At 51.8% G+C, this 21560-nt stretch overlaps 1 protein-coding gene across 4 annotated transcripts; it reads left to right on the plus strand.

Annotated features, from left to right (window-relative positions):
* Positions 1 to 1114: 1114 nt before the first annotated feature.
* LOC122172770 (caspase recruitment domain-containing protein 8-like) lies at positions 1115 to 16100 on the plus strand. 4 transcript variants are annotated; one of them, XM_065594357.1, is made up of 11 exons: positions 1118 to 2618; positions 3730 to 3812; positions 4607 to 4668; positions 5448 to 5671; positions 6021 to 6283; positions 7853 to 7978; positions 11369 to 11510; positions 11807 to 11848; positions 12118 to 12286; positions 15306 to 15608; positions 16035 to 16100. In XM_065594357.1, the coding sequence occupies exons 1-10, from the start codon at positions 2363 to 2365 to the stop codon at positions 15496 to 15498; spliced, it is 1560 nt and encodes a 519-aa protein (XP_065450429.1). In that variant the 5' UTR covers positions 1118 to 2362; the 3' UTR covers positions 15499 to 15608; positions 16035 to 16100. The 4 variants fall into 4 exon arrangements, with proteins under 4 accessions (XP_065450432.1, XP_065450429.1, XP_065450430.1 ...); XM_065594361.1 differs by having other exon boundaries at positions 2499 to 2618; positions 3638 to 3812; XM_065594358.1 differs by lacking the exon at positions 11807 to 11848.
* The last annotated feature ends 5460 nt before the right edge of the window (positions 16101 to 21560 follow it).

The following is a 21560-nucleotide window of genomic DNA, read 5'->3' on the forward strand; positions in this document are numbered from 1 at the left end:
AGTTACTCCGGATTTATACCGGAGTCACTGAGGTCAGACTCCAGTTCCGACTCCATTACCATCAGTGGGGTTACTCCGGATTTATACCGGAGTCACTGAGGTCAGACTCCAGTTCCGACTCCATTACCATCAGTGGAGTTACTCCGGATTCATACCGGAGTCACTGAGGTCAGACTCCAGCTCTGACTCCATTGGCATTTGTGGGGCCACTTCAGACTTACACTGGAGGCTGCACAGTCACATAAGAACGAAAAATTCCTACCCTGAACAGCAATAGACAAAGGATTATCGTCTCCAATGGACAGATGGGGAAACTGAGGCAGCTGGAAATTCCCAGGTGCTAAGTGGGCTGGTTCTGGGATACCGAGAAGATGGACTCCCAGCTCTGGGATTTCCACCATCCTTGGTGGATCCGGACCGCTGATGCAGTGGATTTAGCTACTACAAGGGTGAAGCCTGTCTGTGCAGGGGGCAGGGCCTTCTCAGGTCCCAGAGTGTGGAACTCACTGCCACTGGAATGAATTGCTAGCACCCCCCCCACTGCTCTCCAGCCCTAGTGCATAGTGAACTAACTCCTGTGGTCTTCGCTGACAATTTCACATCACCAGGGCCTTACCAAATTCACAGTCCACTTTGGTCAATTTCATGGTCCTAGGATTTTAAAAATAGTAAAATTCATTTCAGCTATTTAAATCTGAGCTTTCACCGTGTTGTAACTGCAGGGGTCCTGACTCAAAAGGAGGTTGTGGTGGGGGTTGCAAGGTGATTGTAATGGGTGTCATGGTATTGCCACCCTTACTTCTGCGCTGCCTTCAGAGCTGGGTGGCCGGAGAGCAGCAGCTGTCGGCCGAGATCCCAGCTCTGAAGGCAGCACCACTGCCAGCAGCAGTGCAGAAGGGAGAGTGGCATGGTACGGTATTGCCACCCTTACTTCTGCGCTGCCTTCAGAGCTGGGTGGCCGGAGAGCGGTGACGGCTGGCCAGGCACCCAGCTCTGAAGGCAGCATAGAAGTAAATATGGCGATACTGCACCCCCCTACAATAACCTTGTGACCCCTCCCCGCCTGCGGCAGCACTTTGATGTGTGGGTGTGGTTACGAGTTCTCCCAGCGCTCCTGGTAATCCGCCTCCACCAGAGGAATAGCTCGGAGCACTGGGACCCTGTCCACATTGGCACATTACAGCGTTCAAACTTGCTGCACTTGGGGGTGGGGGGGGGAGGTGATTTTTCACACCCCTGAGCCAGCAAGTTGGAGCGCTGTAAAATGTAAGTGTAGACAAGCCCCAAGTCACTGCTCAGTCTTCTTCCTGATCCCCTAAACAGATCAAGCTCTCTAAGTCTCTCACTCTCAGGCACTTTCTCCAACCATTTTTGTGGCTTTGCTTTGCACCTTCTCTGTTTTTCCAACCTCCTTTTGGAATTGGGACCTCCAGAACTGGACCCAGCACCCCAGCGTTGGTGTCCAGTACCGCACATAGAGGTAACACCACCTTCCCAAATTTGCTGCCTGAATAAGAGAGAGGATGGTCCACGTGTGACAGCTGCGGGTCACATTGCTTCTTGAATGACTGGATACCATGGTGAAGAGGGCGGGATTAGAACATACAGAAAAGAGAGGGCGGGGCTAAGGGACCATGTGGAGAGGGTTTGGCCTTGTCGCTCCTCCCCTTACTTGCTGAACATTAGTGCCTCAGCTGCTGATGCAGATGCATCTCCCTGCTCTTGTCTCTCTGCTGTCCTAGACCCAATGGAGAAGACAGGCAGGCGGCACCTGCTGGAAGCCCTGAAGGAGCTGGGGGGCCGGGAGCTGAAGGAGTTAAGGGCCAAGATCAGTCTGGTCTGGCTGAAGAGGGGGCTGGAGGGCTGGGGGCTGCTGAGCGGAGCAAAGCCCTTCCACCCCTCTCTATGGCGGACGGTGGATGCCGGGCTGGAGGTGACGGTGGAGGGGCTGAGAGCTGTGAACCGGGGAGATCTGGCAGAGGAATTGGCCGTGTTGCTGGACGCTTATGAGGAGCAGCGCCGGGAGCAACAATCAGCCGTCTCCAGAGCCAGGGGCTGCCTGCTCTGGACCTTGAATGAGCTGTGGGAGGACGAGCTTGGGAGGTTCAAGGTCAAGCTGGCCGACATTGGGCAGAAAGGGGGCTACAACCCCATCCCCTGAGGCCGGCTGGAGAGAGCGAAGCCTTTAGAGGTCGCCGCGGAGCTGATCAACCACTACGGGGTGCGCTGTGGCTTGGAGGCGGCTGGGGAAGTGCTCTGGGCCATCAAACGGGGGGAGCTGGCAGGGGGACTGGCCGAGGCACTGGAGACTTACGAGGAGCGATGCAGGGAGCAGAGACTGGCCCTCTGCGGAGTGCAAGAGATGCAGGCGCGAACCGTGGGAAGCTTGGGCGAGGAGGATCTCAGGAGGATCCGGGAGAGAGCGGCCAAGACCCATCCACAGGGAGGCCCTACGGCCAACCCCTGGGGAGGGCAGGAGAGAGCAGAGGTCATGGAGATGATTGAAGAGCTGGTGAGCACCTACGGAGAAGGCCATGCTGTGTTGATGACCCAGGAGATGCTGAGAGCCGTGAGCCAGGGACCCCTGGCCGAGCGACTGGCTGAGGCCACCGGGATCGGTAAGGGAGATCTGCCCCCACATCCCAGCTCTGGAAAGGCCTTTCCCCCCTCGCTAACTGGGAGTGATGGAGGCGCCAGCTGTTTGCAGCTGGGAGGCTGGTGCCAATCCCATCCTGTTTTGCTTTAACCCCTTTCCCTGCGCTTGACTTTTCTGACCCGTGCGATGTAGATTTCACTGTTGTTTCTCTTCCGAAAGTGGAAATTTCCCCATACTCCAGACCCAGATTCACGGCAAAGTATGGTTCCCCTTTTTATATTTCATGCAAACTCTCTGTTGTTTGCTGGGGCTTTTCTGTGCAGCACAGAAGAATCCCAGCCACGGAGACGGTGAATTGGCTAGAGATCAGATTAATGGGGGATTTGGGCCATTGACTTTGACTGGCTTTGGATCAGGCCGCAAGAGATTGACGGTGTTTTTAACTCCTGGCTCTCCCAGCAGGGAGCAGGGCAGGAGTGCTGGCTGAGGATAGCTCTTGGCCAATCCAACCCTGGCCTCTGCCAGCAGGGGGTGTTGTAGGGATCACGGCAGGAGCTCTGGCTGAGGGGGAGCTCCTGGCTATGCTGGGTCCAAGTCCGGATTCTGCCAGCAGGGGGCGCTGTAGGGACCAGGGCAGGAGCTCTGGCTGAGGGGGCGCTCTGGCTATGCTGGGTCCAAGTCCGGATTCTGCCAGCAGGGGGTGCTGTAGGGACCAGGGCAGGAGCTCTGGCTAAGGGGGCGCTCTGGCTATGCTGGGTCCAAGTCCGGATTCTGCCAGCAGGGGGCGCTGTAGGGACCAGGGCAGGAGCTCTGGCTGAGGGGGGAGCTCCTGGCTATGCTGGGTCCAAGTCCGGATTCTGCCAGCAGGGGGCGCTGTAGGGACCAGGGCAGGAGCACTGCGTGCCTGACTACTCCAGTCCCAGCCTGTCCCCTCCAGTCCCAGCCTGTCCTATTGTATAAACTGGAAATCTTGCCCCATGGAGGCACTGTGGGTCAAGCTGTACCATAGCCGCTCAGGCTGCTCCTTTCCTATGGCGTCAGCTTGCAGAGCAGCCCCACGGCAGCCCGGCCGATGACCCCACTGAGCTGGGCCCGGGGCTGTGCCGAGCTGGAGTGGTGTTTCCTCTCTGCAGCAGGAGATGGACCCGGCGGGGAGGACCTCGCCACGGACCCCTCGGGGAAGCAGGAGAAATGCACGTGGTGTGTGACAGAGGAGGTAGGGATGAGGCCCTCACACTCCCTGCTGGGGTATTCTAGTGCCTCCACCTGGCTGTTCAGAGGCAGTTACCCAGCTGGGTTGGTGCAGTGCAGTCTGGAGAGGGGAAACAAGACCAATCAGTGGGATCAGAAACTGCTCGGATACTAGGGTGTTTGCGGGAGAGAGGAAATCCACACGGGCGTGGCTCCTTCATTCACTGATTTCAAAGCACTTTAACCATTCTCACCTTGGTACTCATTCCTTCTCCATATCTCCACATGGGTAACTCCCACCTCTTCCGTCACCCTCCTATTCCAGGATCTAGTGGGTTAAAACAGGAGTCAGGACTCCTGGGTTCTATTCACAGCTCTGGGAGGGGAATGGGGTCTATGGGTTAAAGCATGGAGGGGTCTGGGAGTCGGGACTCCAGGGTTCAAGCTCTGGCTCTGGGAGGGGAGTGGGGTCTAGGGGATGAGGGTGGGAGCTGGGAGTCAGGACTTCTGGGTTCTATTCCCAGCTGAAATTAAGTACCTTCTTTAGCCAACTGAACAAGAGCAATGGTTTGCAGAACTCTCCCCCTGAGCTCCTGGCTCCGAGATCGGGGCGGGTGGGGGGGCGTCTCTGTCACCTGGGAACCCCTCTCCCAGGGCAATGGCTGACTGTGGGGCTGGTATCTGGCTGGTCAGGAGTCCGTTCTGCCAGCCACACTGGCAGGGTCTCAGGCCAGGGAAACAGCCCCCAGCTGAACACTTGCCCACAGCCACCTGGGTTCCCTCCTCAAAGCCACCTTAACGCCTGTTCCTGTGTCTTAGGACCTGTCAGAAGTGAAGCCAGAGCTTGTGCTGGAGTCCGAGGGGAAGCCCAGATCCTACAGGTAAGAGCCTGCTGGGGTGAACCTGGAACCTTCTCGGTTAGACACTAGACTGGGATGTAGGAGACTGGAGTTTAATTCTTGCCTCTGTCACCGACTCCCTGACCCCTCGGGCCAATCATTTAATCCAGGCGTTCTCAACCTTTTTCTTTCTTTTGGAGGCCCCCGCAATGTGCTTTAAAACTCCAGGGCCCACCTGGGCCACAACAGCTGTTAGGGGGTAGCCACCAGGACAATTGCCCGGGGTCCCACACCACAGGGGGCCCCGCAAAGCTAAATTGCTCAGGATTCGGCTTCAGCCCCGGGCAGCAGGACTCAGACTTCAGCTTCAGCCCCAGTCCCCGGCAAGTCTAACGCCAGCCCTGCTCTCTGGTTTAGTTTGGCAGAGCTCCTGAAACCCACCCCAGGGAGCCCCAGGTTGAGAACCCACTGATTTAATCCACCCCGGGCCTTGGGTCCCCATCTGTAAAATGAGGAGAACTATTCATTCTTTGGGGCAAGGACTGTCCCTTGTGATGTGTTTGTGCAGCGCCTGGCACCAGAGGGCCCTGATCTCAGCCGGGGTCTGTGCAGCGCCTGGCACAATGGGGCCCTGATCTCAGTTGGGGTTTGTGCGACGACCGGCACAATGGGGACTCAGTTCTGATCTGAGCCTCTATGCAGTAAGGCCCACACAAACAACGGGGATTAACAGACCTGACTCCAGCTGGTGTCAGTGGGAGCAGGAGGTTGGCGAGTTCCATCTCACACTGATTAATTCCCCCTCTCCCTGCACCATGCAGGTTTCACCTCCCCGGGGCAGGCTCCTTCCGTTGCTCTGAAACCGAACTGGGGTTCGAGGTGAGGGCAGCTGTGACCATCCAGTACAGATACAACTCCTGGGATCAGCATCTGAGCACATCTGAGAAGCAGCAGTGGATGGTGGCCGGCCCTTTGTTCAACATCCGGGTGGAACCAGCAGGGGCCGTGGCAGCCGTTCACCTCCCGCACGTCCTGTGTCTCAGAGGTACAGCACTCAAGAGCAGTAAGTGGGGTCTAAGCTTTGACTGACAGCTGCGATCCCCGTGGCAGACACAGACACGAAGGAGCTGGAGACAGAGCTCAGTGCAGACACAGGACACTGTGATCTCTCCGTCTGTGTATCTAGATACCTTTAGTTATAACCCTCCCAGAGTCAGGGATGGAACCCAGGAGTCCTGACTCCCAGCCCCCCCTGCTCTAACCCACTAGATCGCCCTCTCCCACCCGAGCTGGGAGTGGAACCCAGGAGCCCTGGCTCCCATGCTCTGCTCTGCTCTGTGTGTGTGTGAGGAAGCGGTGAAGCAAATTGGAGCCTCCCTTTCCTCCTGTGACAGGCAGAGATGCTGTTCTGCCCCAGATGCGAATCGCTCACTTCACTGATGGGAGGATGACTCTGGAGGAGCCAACACAGGTGAGGCCGTTCCACGCCGTGCTGGAGAACCCCAGCTTCTCCTTCATCGGGGTGCTCTGGAAACCCATCTACGCCGTGTTTCCGTTCATACCCATCCACTCCGTGGTGCTGATCTACCAGGTAGTCAAGGCTGCAGCCATCACCCTCCACCTCTACCTGATTCCCAACGACCGCTCGCTCATCCAGGTAACCGGGAACCGACCACACACCTGGGGGGAGCCAGAGCCACCAGCCATGGCAGGGCCCCCAGGGAGCGAGAACTCCCAGCGGGGCAGGCTGCTCTTGTGGGGCAGCTAAACAGACATCTGGAGCTCTCAGCTGATTCAAACCCAGAGGGAGTCCAGCTTCCTGACCATGTTTTTCCGGCCTGTTATCTGTCCACTGTGTCAGTGACCGGGTTGTGAGCGGTCAGGCCTAGTGGTTAGAGCAGGAGTCAGGCCTAGTGGTTAGTGATAGCCAGGAATCGGAACCAGGGGTCAAAGCTGGAGTCAGGAATCAGGCGTCGGCGCTCAGGTCCGAACTGGAGTCCGAGGCCAAATGCCAGAGCCTGGGCCAGAGCTGAATTCAGAAATCGCAGCTGCAGATTAGGACCGAGTTACCTGGAATCGGGTAAAGCTGGAGGCACTGCCAGAGCAGGGCTGGGATCAAGCAGGCAACGGAGCTGTTGCAGCCTTCAGGAAACGCTTTGAGCAGCCACTGAACTGCTGCAGCTGCTGGGCTTCAGCGCCGGTCTGCTGACTCTTCCCGCCAATCAGGCGGTGTAGCCAATCCAGCAGCCTGCTCAGGCCAGCTGTGCTCATTAGGTCGCCTGCAGACTGGATCTGCTGCAGGCCCCGAATTCCTGAGACCCTGTGAGCCTGAAAATTGTGGGTGGGGATTTCAAAGTGCCCAAGTGACTTAGAAGCACTCATCTCGGGATTTTCAGAATGGTGTAAGTGAATTAGGCACCAGAACTGGTTGGACATTTTCCAACACAATTTACTTTTGTCAAACGATACCAGTTCAGCAGAGTGCAATGTTTCCCGGCGTCCATCACAGATTCCTTGACTCTTTCATCCAAACACCAGCAGGTTTCCTTTCAGCCATAGCAGTGGTGAAACCGACAAGAATGTCAATTGCACACATTTTGGGAACATTTGGAGGGTTTGTTCCTTCACAAAGCTTTTCAGTGAATTTGGGTTTGAGCTGATTTGGAATGAAGCCAACTTCTGAAATACCGAAACTTTTCGCAAACGGAACCCCCAACATTTTAGCCTTCTCTGTTAGGTGTCTTGCTCCCGTATGAAGTCAATGGGATGTAGCCTCTTAAATCCCTTAGGAACTCAGGAAAATCCTTTCCTGTATTCAGTCCTCCAGGATCCCTCTGATCTTCAAGGGTGAACAATACCCAAGTCCTATGTTGCTAGATGGTCTTTGCAGCCATTTCCAGGACCCGCTGCAATTCCATCAGGAGATTCTCTCTCACCCTTCATCTTTGAGGGTGACTTGGTTGCCTCATGGGTCCTCTTAGATCCCCTTGTGTTCGTAAAATCCTGCTCTTAAGAACCACAATCCTTGCCCAGCATATGCAGAGACCTTGAGTGCTGGCATCTGGATACTATCTTCCCTGGTTTGGTGACCAGCACCCTTCTGCTGTGTGGGGTGATGCAGGACTTCCCAGTCCAGTGGGAGCATGGAGGAAAGAATTGGGCCTTTTCCCATATCTTTTCTGTTGGCCAGTATCTCCTGGAAACACCTGTATTTGAACTCTTATAGGCAGTGGATGAAGAGGAGAAAAAGCACCAGTCCATACAGGTGCTCAAGCCCCCTCAGACGAAGCCCCTCTACTTCGGCGCTTGTTACACCGTGTCCAGTTCGTTGGACTTAGAGGTAACCCCCGAGGTGAGTGACATTTAGCTATAAGTCTAAAGAATGCAAACCACTGCCTGGAGGATTAATAGACTTAACAAGAGCATGTTGTTAGATCTCACCCCAGATCCCTCCTTGCTACAGCTGGTTGAAAATGTTCTAGTGGAGCAGTGTTCCATCGGCGGCTGCTGACTGGACGGAATTGGGAATATGTCCATATCAATTACATGTCATTGTAATGATTCTTTTCTAGAACATCAGAACATTTGATTTTGATTTTTCATTTTGAAATGTTTTTCATTTAACAATTTATATTATATTATTATAATAAATTCACACGTCCCTTCCTGACTCCTTTTCCCGTTTACACAGGGAAATTCTTCGGCACTCTTTGCATGGCACGGGCTTGCAGGTCATGGAGTTCCACTCCTTTTCTCTTCAGATGTCTCTAGACAGAGTCTTTCCAGCGATCCTCAGCCTCTCTTGTCCTTTCTTGCTGTCCTCTTCCTAACATGCTTTCTTTGCTAGTTGTTCTTCTCCCATTCTTATCACATGTCCAACCTACCTGAAACGTGTGCTCTGCGGCCTATCGCTGAGAGTCCCAAATTCATCTTCCTCCTTATTTCTTCCATGCGCACCCTGTCTACCCTCCACTTGGCTCCCATCGTCCTCAGTGTATTATTTTCTACTACCTCTATCTTCTTGTCCTCCATCTCCATAAGATCCACCATTTCCAAACCATAGAGCAGGTAGGGACAAACTCACGCAGAATACACTTTTCCTCTGCATTTGTTACGTCACTGCTGGTCCCACAGTGTTCCTGCCACTTTTTTCACTGCTGCCCATGCACACTGGGTTCTTCTTTTCAAAGCTTGAGATCGCTCTCCAATGGCAGTAAGTGTCCTTCCCACGTACACAAACTCTTCTGATTCAGCGTCTCCCCTGAAACTTCAATCAACAGCTCTTGCTTCCCCCTTCCCTGAGTAATTTCAGTTTTCTTTGTGTTTACCTTCAAACTAGGGTCTTCAAACACCAATGCCCATCCTGATACCATATTTACCAATTCCGATTTGCTGTCAGCGAGAAGGGCCAGGTTGTTAGCATACGTTCGTTTGCTTAGTGTCTACACAAGCTTGGTTCTCCTACTGATTAACTCCACAACTAGAATGGAGAGAAGTGGACCCAGTGCCCTGCCTTGTCTCAATTTCACACCAAAACTCTCAGAGTTACCACTTTAGCTCCTGACCCTCCCTACAGCTCCCCTAGTACTCTGCTTTTTGAGGTACCTCTCCCATCCAGCTCAATACTCCAAACACCATCTCCCGTGGAACCACGTCCTGCTTTTCAAGACCAATACATTTTACGTCGCAATTATGACCTCGAGTTACCGTTCTTTCAGACGTCTGTCTCATTGCAAATGTTGCATCTCCTTCCCTTTCTAAAGCCACGCGGCTCCTCTTCTATATTTTCCTCCACCTTCCACCTCAACCTTGCCTCCAAATCTCTTTCATGGACTTTGAGAGGTTGACTTAGCAGGGTGATGCTGTAGTAGATTTTGGATTATGTGCCTCACCCGTACCCTTCCGAAGTGGTGGGAATCGGGACGTAGGCAGTCTGGCCTGCTGGTCAGAGCGGGAGTCAGGTCTAGTGGGTGGATGCAGCATCCAGATGAGGGAACAGAAGCAGGGGTCAGAGCCAAGGGTCAATCTAGGGTCGGAGTCAGAAGTCAGAGCTGGGGATCAGAGCCAGGAATGGTAGGTCATGGCCAGGAGCGAGGTGTAAGGGCAGGAACCAAAGGAGAAGCAAGGGTCAGGCATGGAATAAGAAGCAATGGTCTCAAGTTGCAGTGGGGGAGGTTTAGGTTGGATATTAGGAAACACTATTTCACTAGGAGGGTGGTGAAGCACTGGAAAGGGTTACCTAGGGAGGTGGTGGAATCTCCTTCCTTAGAGGTTTTTAAGGTCCAGCTTGACAAAGCCCTGGCTGGGATGATTTAGTTGGGGATTGGTCCTGCTTTGAGCAGAGGGTTGGACTAGATGACCTCCTGAGGTCTCTTCCAACCCTGATATTCTATGGTTCTATGGAGAAGGAGCAAGGTGGTAGGTGGGAACAAGGGTAGGGGTGAGGCAGGATGGGAGCAGTCAGGAAGAGGGTTGGATGCTGATTGTAGGAGGCAGACAAGACCCAGGTTCGACACGGCAGCAGCAGGGAGTCTGTGCAGCCCTTGGGTTCTACACCCTTGGATGGTTACACAGAGGCACAATCAATCCCATTCTCCAGTCATCTGGTATCCTAGCTTGTTCCCAGTAATCACAGAGTAATCTATGAAGCCACTTGACTCCAGTACCTCCAGCTGCCTTGATCATATCAATAGTTATCTCCTCTTCACCAGCTGCTTTACCATTGTCCACCTTATGCGGTGCTGTTTCTATCTCCTCTACAGAGATTGATACCCTCTGAAGCTTGCCCATAGCTGCTGGCAGTGCTTACCCTCCCAGCAACCTCTTCTCATGTAACAGCCTTTGGAAATCGCTCTAGTACCTCTTTAGGGGTCATCACCTCACAGATCCCATCAAAGATTTCTTCACATCTTGTGTTACATTGTTCCTCTTTTTTACCAACCCCAAACCCAATTTCCTGCCATCCTCTTCCTCCGGTTTTCTGTAAAATTCCTCTTCAGCGTTTATTCTTGATTTAGCAACTGCCCTTTTAGCCTCCTTTTTTTTGCGTTTGCAGTTTTGATGGTCTCATTATCACAAGCTGCTTCCTCAAACTCTTGGAACAGTTCTTTCTTTTTAACTTCCCTTGTACATCAGATTTCCACCACCGGCTTGATCTCCAAAAGCACCCCACTTGGTGCCAGAGGGTGGCCATGCCCAGTGCTTGGGGCAGGAGTCAGGCTGAGTGGTCGGAGCAGAAAATCAGCCACCAAGGTCAGAGCCGGAGTCAGAAGCCAGGAGTCGGAGCCGGGTGGGGCATTGCAGTGTGGCAGCTCACATCCAGGCTAGGTGAACCTTGTGTTCAGACCCAGGTGCCAGTCATCTGAGTTCACTCTGCAGCATAGACGTGCCCAGAAGGCAGAGGGATGGGTTTTGGGACAGGGAAGAGGGGCCTCGTTAAGGCAATCTGCAAAAGGTCGTTGCCTGCTTGGGCTTTTGTCCAAGGAACCAGGACACGTACATACTGCAAATAAACAAATGATGCCAAAAAATTGCTCCATGACATTGATTTCTCATCCACACGGAAACCACTCTGCAAACCTCAAAATTTCAGCTACCACAGGGACACCCATATATTACTATTTAGCGGCCACCAGCTAATGAATTAAGCAAAGACCCCAATGAGTTACTTAGGACAGGTGCATCCCTGCATTGCAGACTCAGGTGGGGTCTCCCCTACAGGAATTTCTTGTCTCTATACCAGGAAGTGGACTTTCGCTACATGAGTCCAGAGGACCAGCAGCCGTTCATGGAAATCTACACCAAGGACATGAGGGAGGGACTCAAACTCATCGTACTGATGAAACGCTACGGGGAAGTTGTCTGGAAGGTCTTGGTGAGACCAGGTGGGGACCGTCGTTTTGGTCTGTGGTTATACAACGAGAAGCACAATGGGGTCCTGAACCCTGACTCGGCCTTTAGGTGCTATGGTGACACAAATGATAAATAACAGAATATTCTTTCAGTGGGTGAGGTATTCCAGCTGTAAGGCCCCTTGGTACTCCAATCACTGGGGCCCTCTGCACCATCATATGTAGCCATTCAGACCTGAAAGTGCTCGCTGTGATGTAAAGTGTCTCATATAAATGGGAAATGATTTTGATGAACAGGCTGACTGACCTTATCTTTGTTTCTCTCCTAGAGGACGTGATGCTTTCGGGTTCCTCCTCTGAAAAGTTCAAGGGTCAGTTCTTCTGGGAAAGACCCATGGGTGAATCAGTGGCAAAAGTGGGAAGAGAATCGGGGAATCCCCCTATTCTAACCCACCAGACCCCATTTCCCTCCCAGATCCAGGGGTAGAACCCAGGAATCCTGACTCCCAGCCCGCTCACTCTAAACCACTAGACCCCACTCCCTTCCTTCCCAGAGCCTATTAGAGGGGGAGCTTAGAAACCTCATTTAAACGACAGATCTCCTAACTAGTCACATTAAGTTTAACCCTTGGTTTTCCAGGGCTTCGGAAACTGCTCCCTGAACTGAAACAAGGGTTTATTGGACTATGCGGCCAGAGAGAGCTCAGACTGTCGCCTGCAGCTGCCTGGAGCTCACCGGCAAGGCCTGTGGATGAGGAAGCAGAGGGAGAGCCAGGCAGCAGCGCTACGCTCAGGACAGTGGCTAACGAGTGAGCGATGATCAGCTGAGACGAGGGTGAAATTGACACCCAAAACTGGGCTATGCAGGAGGTCCAACTAGATGATCAGAATAGTTCCTTCTGGCCTTATCTATGAAACCACAGAGCTGCTGCTCCTGTGATGAAGTTATTATCCCTGGGAAAGGTGATGGCTCCCTCAGAAACCCTTCTCTCCGCATTTTTACATTTATAGGCCAGAAGGAACCATTCTGCTCTCGTCTGACCTCCAACAGGATCTCAGTCGGTGATTCCTGCATCCAGCCCTCTAACTCCAGTGTTTGAGCGAGAGCTTGTAAGAGACTACAGAGATAGGTGTAAAGATTCCAGGTGCTGGAGAATCCACCACAGCCCATAGGGACTGGCCCCAATTGTAACTGGTGTTGTGGTTGGACCTAGGAGCTCAGCCATGGCCCACCCCACATAGCACAAGGTGCTGGGCAAACCTGTTATGTATCTTTTTGGAGTAGAGCTGGGTGGGAAATGGTTTTCCCATCTTGTAAAAAATGTCAAGATAGCAGCAAATTTCCCCATTCCAAATCAGGATGAAAAGTCTTGAAAATTTTCAAGAACCGGAAATCTGAAAAAAAAATACTGGTCAGGTCAACCAGAATGCTTTGTTTCAATTGTGACTCTAGCTAGCTATCCTCCTACACCCTATCTATCTATCTAATCTTCAGTTTCAAACTGAAATGTCATGTTGAACCAGAAAACCAGAATGTTTTTCTTTTAAAAAATGTTGACACAAAATGTTTCAACAATTTCAAAACTTTTCATTGACTTTTTTTTCGAGTCACTAAAAGTCATTCAAAAATGTTCCCGCAAAAAGTTTCAGTTTCAAAGATGTGGCTGTCACAGTTCAGAGCAACTGCATCCATATTCCCCCCCCCCCAACATGGTCCCTTAAGGGCACCCGCCCTAGGCTCCCGGCTCCCCAGCCATCACCTTCTTGGGCAGAGACCCGTGTCTCTCTCCCTCTTAAGCAGGATTTTTCCAGGCTGCACAGTTCCCTGCCCACACTGTGATATTCCCAGCAAGCCTGGCTGCCTAAACAGGCCAGCTTCTGTGCTTTGCTTTCTCCTCAGAGGCTATGAACAACGTAATTGCCAGCAGTTATAAGTTACTACACAGCCCTTTATAAGCAAGCACATTTATTCTTAAGGTGAAAGCATTATTGCACCGACATATTAAAATCAATCCGAGTTCCTATATGCAGGCTACAAGCTTCCCAGAAGTTACCCATCAGTCTTATGGGGCCTCAGTAGGCCGAAATCCTTCCAACCTCTCCCAGGAAGGATTGGGGCCCCCTTGGACTGAAGGTCCTGTCTGCTTGCTGGATCTGGAAGAAGGCCCTGAGTCAGTTTGAACTCAGGCTATTTATCCAACAGTCCTTTCTTTGTCTGTTGGTCTCTGGAGAATCCAGTCTGAACTAGTCTATGCCAGTCTCTCCAGGTGCTGGTGCCTCACTGGAGGTGTTTCAACCTGATAAAATTTGCCTAATCTCCCCCTCCCCCGCCCCCCAACACACATACTGTTCTTATTTCCTGGCAGGGCTGTAGTTAGCCTCACCCATGGAATTACATATATTCTTTGGTCCACAATGCCACATAAACTTAGACCAGTAAACTCTCCCAAAGATAGTGCAGGAAATTGCCAGATCTGTCACATCAGCACTTTTCAATTAAAAAAAACATTTTGTCAAAACGTTCCTGATCATCTGGTTACGGACCAGGAGCCCAGTGCACTCAGGATTGTACAAACCTGGGACATCTTCCTTTCCCAAAGAGCAGCTGACCATCTACATAAGGGTCCAAGAGCGAATTCCCTTTCCTGTTAGAAAACATTGCACTTCGCTTCCCATTCGCATTTGTCTAGTGTCAGTGTCCAGCCACAGTGCACGGATGGCAAGGAAGGAGCCAGGCTCAATTTCCTGCTCTGCCAGACTTTCTGCATGACCTTGGGCCAATCACTTAGCCTCTGTGTGCCTCAGTTTCCCATCTGTTCAATGGGGATAAATAGCCCTGCCCTGCACCACTGGGGATAAATACATTGAAGATTATAAGGCACTCAGATACTATGGAGGTGGTGCCAGATAAGTACCTTAGATAGATAGAGTGTAAGAGGGTCTAAACACTCTAGTTCAAATGGGAATTAATCCAGGGACGTTCTATGGCTTGTGTTATTCAGGGGTCAGATTAGATTATCTTGATTAGGGTTCTTGCTGGCATTAGAATCTATGAATGAATATTTATCAATTTCTTGATGGGTAGAAACCCTGAATGAGCATAGAATCTAAAAGTAAAATTTCTCTTGGAAAGCTGGAAAATTTAAATATTAAGGTCAGATTTAAAAAAAACAGTGAATTTTTTCCACCACATAGGAATTGCCAGAATGGATCAGACTTGAGGTCCATATAGTCCAGTGTCCTGTCTCTGAGCATGTTGGTGCCAGATGCTTCAAAGGAAAGCATAAGAACCCACAATAATAGATGCGGAGTAATCTACCCATGACCTTCCGTCTCATCCTGGTCTGTAATAGTGAGAGATCAGCTTAAGTCCTGACGCACAGGGTTTGGTGTCCCTTCCAAAATTGTTCTCAGTTATGATAACTGGATATTCTTGATTTCAGTGGTGTTGTAGCCCTGTTGGTCCCAGGATATGAGAGAGACAAGGTGGGTGAGGTAATATATTTTATTGGACCAACTTCTGTTGGTGAAAGAGACAAGCCTTCAGCTTCACAAGACCTGAAGAGCTCTCTACGGCTCGAAAGCTTGTCTTTTTTACCAACAGAAGTTGGTCGAATTAAAGATATTACCTCGCTCATCTTGTCTCTCTGGATATTCTTGTTATCTATCTAAAAGGCCAGTCCCTTAGTGAATCGTGTTAAATTCCTGACCTCACTTCATGGCTAATGACTCGTTATGTGATTAAATCCCTAGATACCAGCATATCTGCAGGGAACTACCACACTTCCAACTGTCTTCTTGTACAGATGTATTTGCATTCCATTCCAGGCACTGTGACTGGTCAGCAAAGGTGTCGAGTGGGGGCTCCTGGGAGGCTGAGAAGCGAGTTAATGACAATCCTCCAGAGCGATGCAGAGGCCGTGGTCAGTGCTGCCGACACCCACCTCCTCCTCACGCAGGGAGAGTACCTCGCCCTGAACCGGCTGGAGGATCCAGAGATCAGGGTCGCCACATTGATTGATATGGTACTGGCCAAAGGGGACCAGGCCCATCAGCTGTTCCTGGACTGTCTGAGTAACCTGTGCTTCACCTTCCCTGCCCTGGAGCCTATCATCATGGGGTTACAAACCGGTGAGATTCATCAGTGTCACTTACATTTTTTATTAAGTTAAAAATAACATGGGTTTTGATCTGGGCCAGATCCAGTTTCCTGTGCTCTGCCCTTGAGAGGACAAACTTCCCATTGACCTCAGAGAACCTGAGTCAGGACGCTAAGGGCTTGAGTTAAGGCTTATTAAGACCTACCGTTTTGCCTGAACAACGTAGCATGGTGAAGGATGCGTGGGAAATAAAGGCCCCTCTCTGGGTTGCTGCAGTCCCTGGTAGCCCGTTTCCTGCAGAAACAGCTCCCTCAAGTGGTAGAATGTTGAAACGGCAGAGAGGGAAGCCGCTGTAGGGACTGCAGAAAGCTGGTGGGTCCCCTCCTTTGTAATTTCCCTACAAGCCCAAAAGGCATCATTGTTTTTTGTAATGGCTTCTTCTGGTCTCCTCCTACAGGCTTCCAAGCAGATGTGGCTATCCCCAGGCCCGGAGCACAGACAGGAGGCCCAATCAGTGCTGAAGGTGAGATACGGGGCTCAAGGTGCAACATCTCTGGATTATAACAGGCAAACCCCTTGGGGAGAAGAAGCAGGGAAAGGCAGGGGAGAGATGGAGGAGGGGTTCCCATGCATCCTGGTTGGAGCTTAGGCACTCCAAGGAAGCAAATAGCATGAGACGCTGTATCAATTCACTGCCTTCTGGTGTCTCCTCCGCAGGGGGACATTTTGTGGACCGGCACCGAGCAGAGCTGATTCAACGGGTCTCTATGGTGGATGGGGTCCTGGACATGCTGTGTGGCACCGTGCTGGATAACGAGCAGTACCAGAGCATCCGAGCTGAGAGAAGCAACCTGGAGAAGATGCGGAAGCTGTATGAGCTCATGCCGAGCTGGAACCGGGGCTGCAAGGACCGGCTCTACCAGGTGCTGAAGGCCAAGCACAAGTTCCTCATTGAAGAGCTCGAGGGGAAATGAACGCAATAAGCCGTCCCTCCTCCTGGAGCGGCTGTGCCTAGAGTCCATTCCATGGCACTCGGGAGTCCAGCTCTGGTTCTTCTCCCTCTTCACCCAGGATCCATTGTGGTGAGCCTCCGGAACCCGGTTCTGGTCCTTCAACCTGTCAATCAGTGCTTGTCTGGTCTTTATCCACCCCACTAGGCACATCCCTTACCGTCGTCATAGCTGGGTCTCCGACAGGGGGGCTCCATCCATGCCCCTCCCCCCGGCCTCACCTCAGGCTGAACTTGGGTGGAGATTCCATCAAAGGCCCCAGTTCCCTGCTCACCTTCCTCAGCAATGTCACCAGCAGCACCATCTCCATTCTCTGCTATGTAAGGGCACCTGCCTCAAGCCGGAACACGGCGCGTGCTCTGGGAGTTCCCTGGGCCTTCCACCTCCTCCCCGCCTCCGACGCCCCCGGGACATTCTGTGGGGGAGGGTTTATCGGTCACAGAAGCCGATTAAACAGAACTCGACGTAGTTCACTTGGAAAGTGAGGAACCAGCAGTATGTCTGCACTGCGGCTGGGAGCATGCCTCCCAGCCCACGTCAGCGGTTTAGGCTCCTGAATCAGGCAGCACAACGCTGAGCCTAGTGTTGTCCGTTGGCTGCATGCATGTGTTCTCCCTGTGTGCTTTTTTGGCTCTGGCCAGATCGCCGGCACAGCAGATCTCAGTCCCAGAAAGACCACAGACTCGGTTCAGTGGCGAAGGCGTGTGGCCAGGTTTATTGCCAATAAGGCATGGAACTAGCACCTGGCAGACTCTACAGGGCCACTAATACATGGATGTCCGTGACAACAGACTCAGCTCAGGCAGTGGTAGGACTTTCCACTGTCCCCTCAGCTGGACAAAGACACTCCTTCTGTGACCCCTCTTTTATACAGATACAAACAAGTTACCTAGTAACTTTCTGACGTGGTTAATGACCACTTTACACCTTGTACCTGTTGGTTCAATCAAAACATCCCCATCCATTATCCTGCCATCCTGACCTTCTCTTCAGGAGGGTCAGTGTGTCCCTGTACCATTTTCAGGGAGTGTGTTTATACCACAACTTTATATCGGGTACTACCCTTCTGGACTGTGTTTACATGAATGAGGTAACTCCCTTCTCTTCATGTGTCAGTATATAATGCCTGCATCTGTAATTTTCACTCCATGCATCTAAAGAAGAGAGTGAGCCTGAAACACATGGCCTGGTTCAAGACATAAGGCCTGAACCAAAATCAGCAAGAGTGAGGTTATGACCAAGAGTCAGGCCCTGCTCTAAAGCAAATGCCACCTCACATGTTCACGGTTGGGTACATGAACTTGCTAAGAATATGGCTGGTGTTGCTAAAACACAGACACTCCTAAGAAGTATTAGACACTAGGTATTCATGAAAACAACATGGAGTCCAGTGGCACCTTAAAGACTAACAGATTTATTTGGGCATAAGCTTTCATAGGTAAGAAACCCACTTCTTCAGATGCATGGAGTGAAAATTGCAGATACAGGCATAAATATATTGGCACATGAAGAGAAGGGAGTTACCTTACAAGTGGAGAACCAGTGTTGAAGGCCAATTCAGTCAGGGTGGATGTGGTCCACTCCCAATAACTAATGAGGAGGTGTCAATACTAAGAGAGGGAAAATTGCTTTTGTAGTGAGCCAGCCACTCCCAGTCTTTATTGAAACCCAAGTTAATGGTGTTAAGTTTGCCACCGGACTCCTCATTGTTTTTGTGGATACAGACTAACATGGCTACCCCTCTGATACTTGGTCTACACTAGAAGTGCTACATTGGCGCAGCTTTGGCACATCTGGTGAAGACGCACTATGATGACGAGAGAGTGCTCTTCCATCAGCATAATTAGGCTAGGTCAGCGGGAAAGCGTCTCCCACCAACATAGCACTAGTATGGACACAGTAACTTGTGTTGCTCAGGGCGGTGTCTTTTTCACACCCCTGAGCTACGTAAGTTGCATCAATTTAAATGGTAGTGTAGACCTGCCTGTGGCTAGCAACACATTCCCATTAGGGCAATTACAGTAATTGCCTGTATTACCATGAACAGTAGGCTGAGTGTTCTAACTATTGGGTGCAGGGTAACAGCCTCTAGAATTGCCCACCAGGGTGTTTCCACTTGTACACTTGTTAGTTCTTTGATTTGCTGTTGGGTTAGATTAGCTAAAGCTTCTTTGGTTTTTGTTACCAAATCATACCTATCCAATGGTAATTGCACAAGTGTGTGTGTGTGGTGGGGGACCAATTTGACCAATAAATCATTTATGTCACCTAGAAGGAGTGGTGAGTTGACAGAGTGCTCACACCACTTGTTGGCCAGAAATCATAAGCTCCAATCTGGACTGTGCTGGTTACCTGTACACAAAAAACCCGTAGTATCCCCAGGACAATTTTGTCCGTGCATGGTGAAATTTTATATCCCAACGCGCAAACCACATCTTTTATTCGTACCGCCTCATTGACCAATTCTTTTTGTACCAATCCCTTTTTTATTATCAATGTCTCTAGTAGCATAGCACTCACATAGTCACCACCCATTATTTTTGGTGCCGCAAGCCTGGTTAATTGCCAAACCTGTTTCAGTTACCAGGTGCACAGTGGGATAATGTTGCACGTAGGTATTGTTTATCATGTTTCCCAGACTATTAGCATCATGTACTTTAACTGGGGCTTGGCTCCACCTTGGGATAGCCGCTGTGATATAAAGACTCTTACTGTTGTTACTGTCTAGGCCTGAAACCCTGTCAAATAGCAAACTGTACGGAATCTGAGCTGATATTTTATATATCCTGTTCCCAGGGCCGCCCAAAGGATTCAGGGGGCCTGGGGCAAAGCAATTTAGGGGGCCCCTTCCATTAAAAAAAAGTTGCAATACTATAGTAACATGTATTTGGAAATGTAAAAAATAACCAGTGAAATACGTTCAAAAATTAATTTTTAATAATTTGAAAATACACGAAATACATTATTAAAAACATTAAATACTTTAATGGTATGTATACATTTGCAATTACATAATGAGCTGTCGCTTGGTGATGGTTGGTGCCAATGGGCTGTCACTGCCTGGGGGTGGCGCTAGTGTTGCCCAGGGCTGGGTGGGGAGCTGGGCTCTGGGTCGGGGGGTGCCCGGCTCAGAGGGGCTGGGCTCGGAGCTAGGGGTCAGGACTGGAGGGGATGGGGTCAGGGGGTGCCCGGCTCAGAGGGGCTGGGCTCGGAGCTAGGGGTCAGAGCTGTGGGGGGATGGGGTCAGGGGGGTGTCCAGCTCAGAGGGGCTGGGCTCGGAGCTAAGGGTCAGGGCTGTGGGGGGGATGGGCTCAGGGGGTGCCCAGCTCAAAGGGGCTGGGCTTAGAGCTGGGGGTCAGGGCTGTGGGGGGATGGGGTCGGGGGGGGGTGTCCGGTTCAGAGGGGCTGGGCTCAGAGCTGGGGATCAGGGCTGGGGGGGGGGGAGAGATGGGGTCAGAGGGGCTGGGCTTGGAGCTGGGGGTCAGGGCTGTGGGGGGATGGGGTCGGGGGGGGTGTCCGGTTCAGAGGGGCTGGGCTCAGAGCTGGGGGTCAGGGCTGTGGGGGGATGGGGTCGGGGGGGGGGTGTCCGGTTCAGAGGGGCTGGGCTCAGAGCTGGGGATCAGGGCTGGGGGGGGGGGAGAGATGGGGTCAGAGGGGCTGGGCTTGGAGCTGGGGATCAGGGCTGGTGGGGGGGGAGAGATGGGGTCAGAGGGGCTGGGCTCGGAGCGGGGGGTCAGGGCTGGGGGAGTGCCCGGCTCAAAGGGGCTTACCATGCCACTTACCCCCGCCTCAGTCACTCAGGCATTTCTCTCTCTCTCGTCCCATAAAACTCACCTTTTCAGATAAGTTTATAAACTCTAGTCAGCATCTGCACATTGTCCATTTAGATGGTAAGGTCTGTGGAATAGGGGTCTTGTTTGTAAAACATCACACACACCTATGGTGTGATCTAAATAATAATAGGCCTGATTCTCCACTGCCCTGCACCTTGTGTTGTCATCTACACCTGTGCAATGCAGCAGTAATATAGTACCAAGCCGGAATTCCCCATTCACGGCTATGTTCTGTGTGCAAATGATATCAAAAGCATTACATGTCCCAGTCTTACAAGGAAGGTGGGGTCTTTTTTGTGTTTTTTGGGTGGCAGGGGGAGGGAAGGGGCAGGTGCAGAGTTAAGGTTGTTTGGGGAAACTTTGTATTTCCAAGGTCAGAATTAACTTCTGCTTTTGATTGGGTGACACCCAGCAGCTAGGACGTGGAGCCTGTGTGATTTTTAGAGGAAGGAGGGTATTGGCAGGCAGTCTATAGCAGCTGGCAGGCTAGGTGAGTCAGGAAGACAAGTGGAGCATTGGGATGATTTCAGGAAAGGGGTGTAGAGAGAGAGTGAGGCAACGGTGGTGGATCAAATCAGGAGCACAGGAACCTCGGTAGAAGTGGGGGGGGGGGCACAAAGCCACACCCCCTCTCTGGCCCAGTCCCTGCTCCTCCTTCCCCAGAGCTGCCCAGGGAGTTCAGGCCACTACCCTCGGACCTTCCACCGACCTACTCTGGGTGGCGCACCCCAGGGGACAGGGGCAAGGGATGGGGGCTGCTCGTGGACACCCTACTCTCTCTCCTCCCCACTCCCCCGGGGCAGAGAGAGGTGGGAGGAGCGGGAGGTTCCTGACTGGGGTTAGCGAGTCAGTCAGTGCTGGGATCCTTGTTGTTCCTGTTGGTATAGGTGACGTTTTAGAAAAAAAATATATATAAACAGCCAGTCAGGGAAACCCAGCTTTGCAGATTGCCGAGGGGCGGGGTGCAGGTAACAGAGCAAACAGGCTGTGGACCAGCTGGGCTCAGCAGTGAGATCGGACAGAAACGAAAGTGAACGCTGGACCCTGCGCAGTGGCGGGGAAATGTGGTTTAAACCCTCTGGACCTGATCCTGAGGGAATTTCCCAGCTGGTCCCCACTGACCTCAATGGGAGTTTTGCC

The sequence above is a fragment of the Chrysemys picta genome, chromosome 4, assembly GCF_011386835.1.
Source record: "Chrysemys picta bellii isolate R12L10 chromosome 4, ASM1138683v2, whole genome shotgun sequence".
NCBI lineage: Eukaryota > Metazoa > Chordata > Testudines > Emydidae > Chrysemys > Chrysemys picta.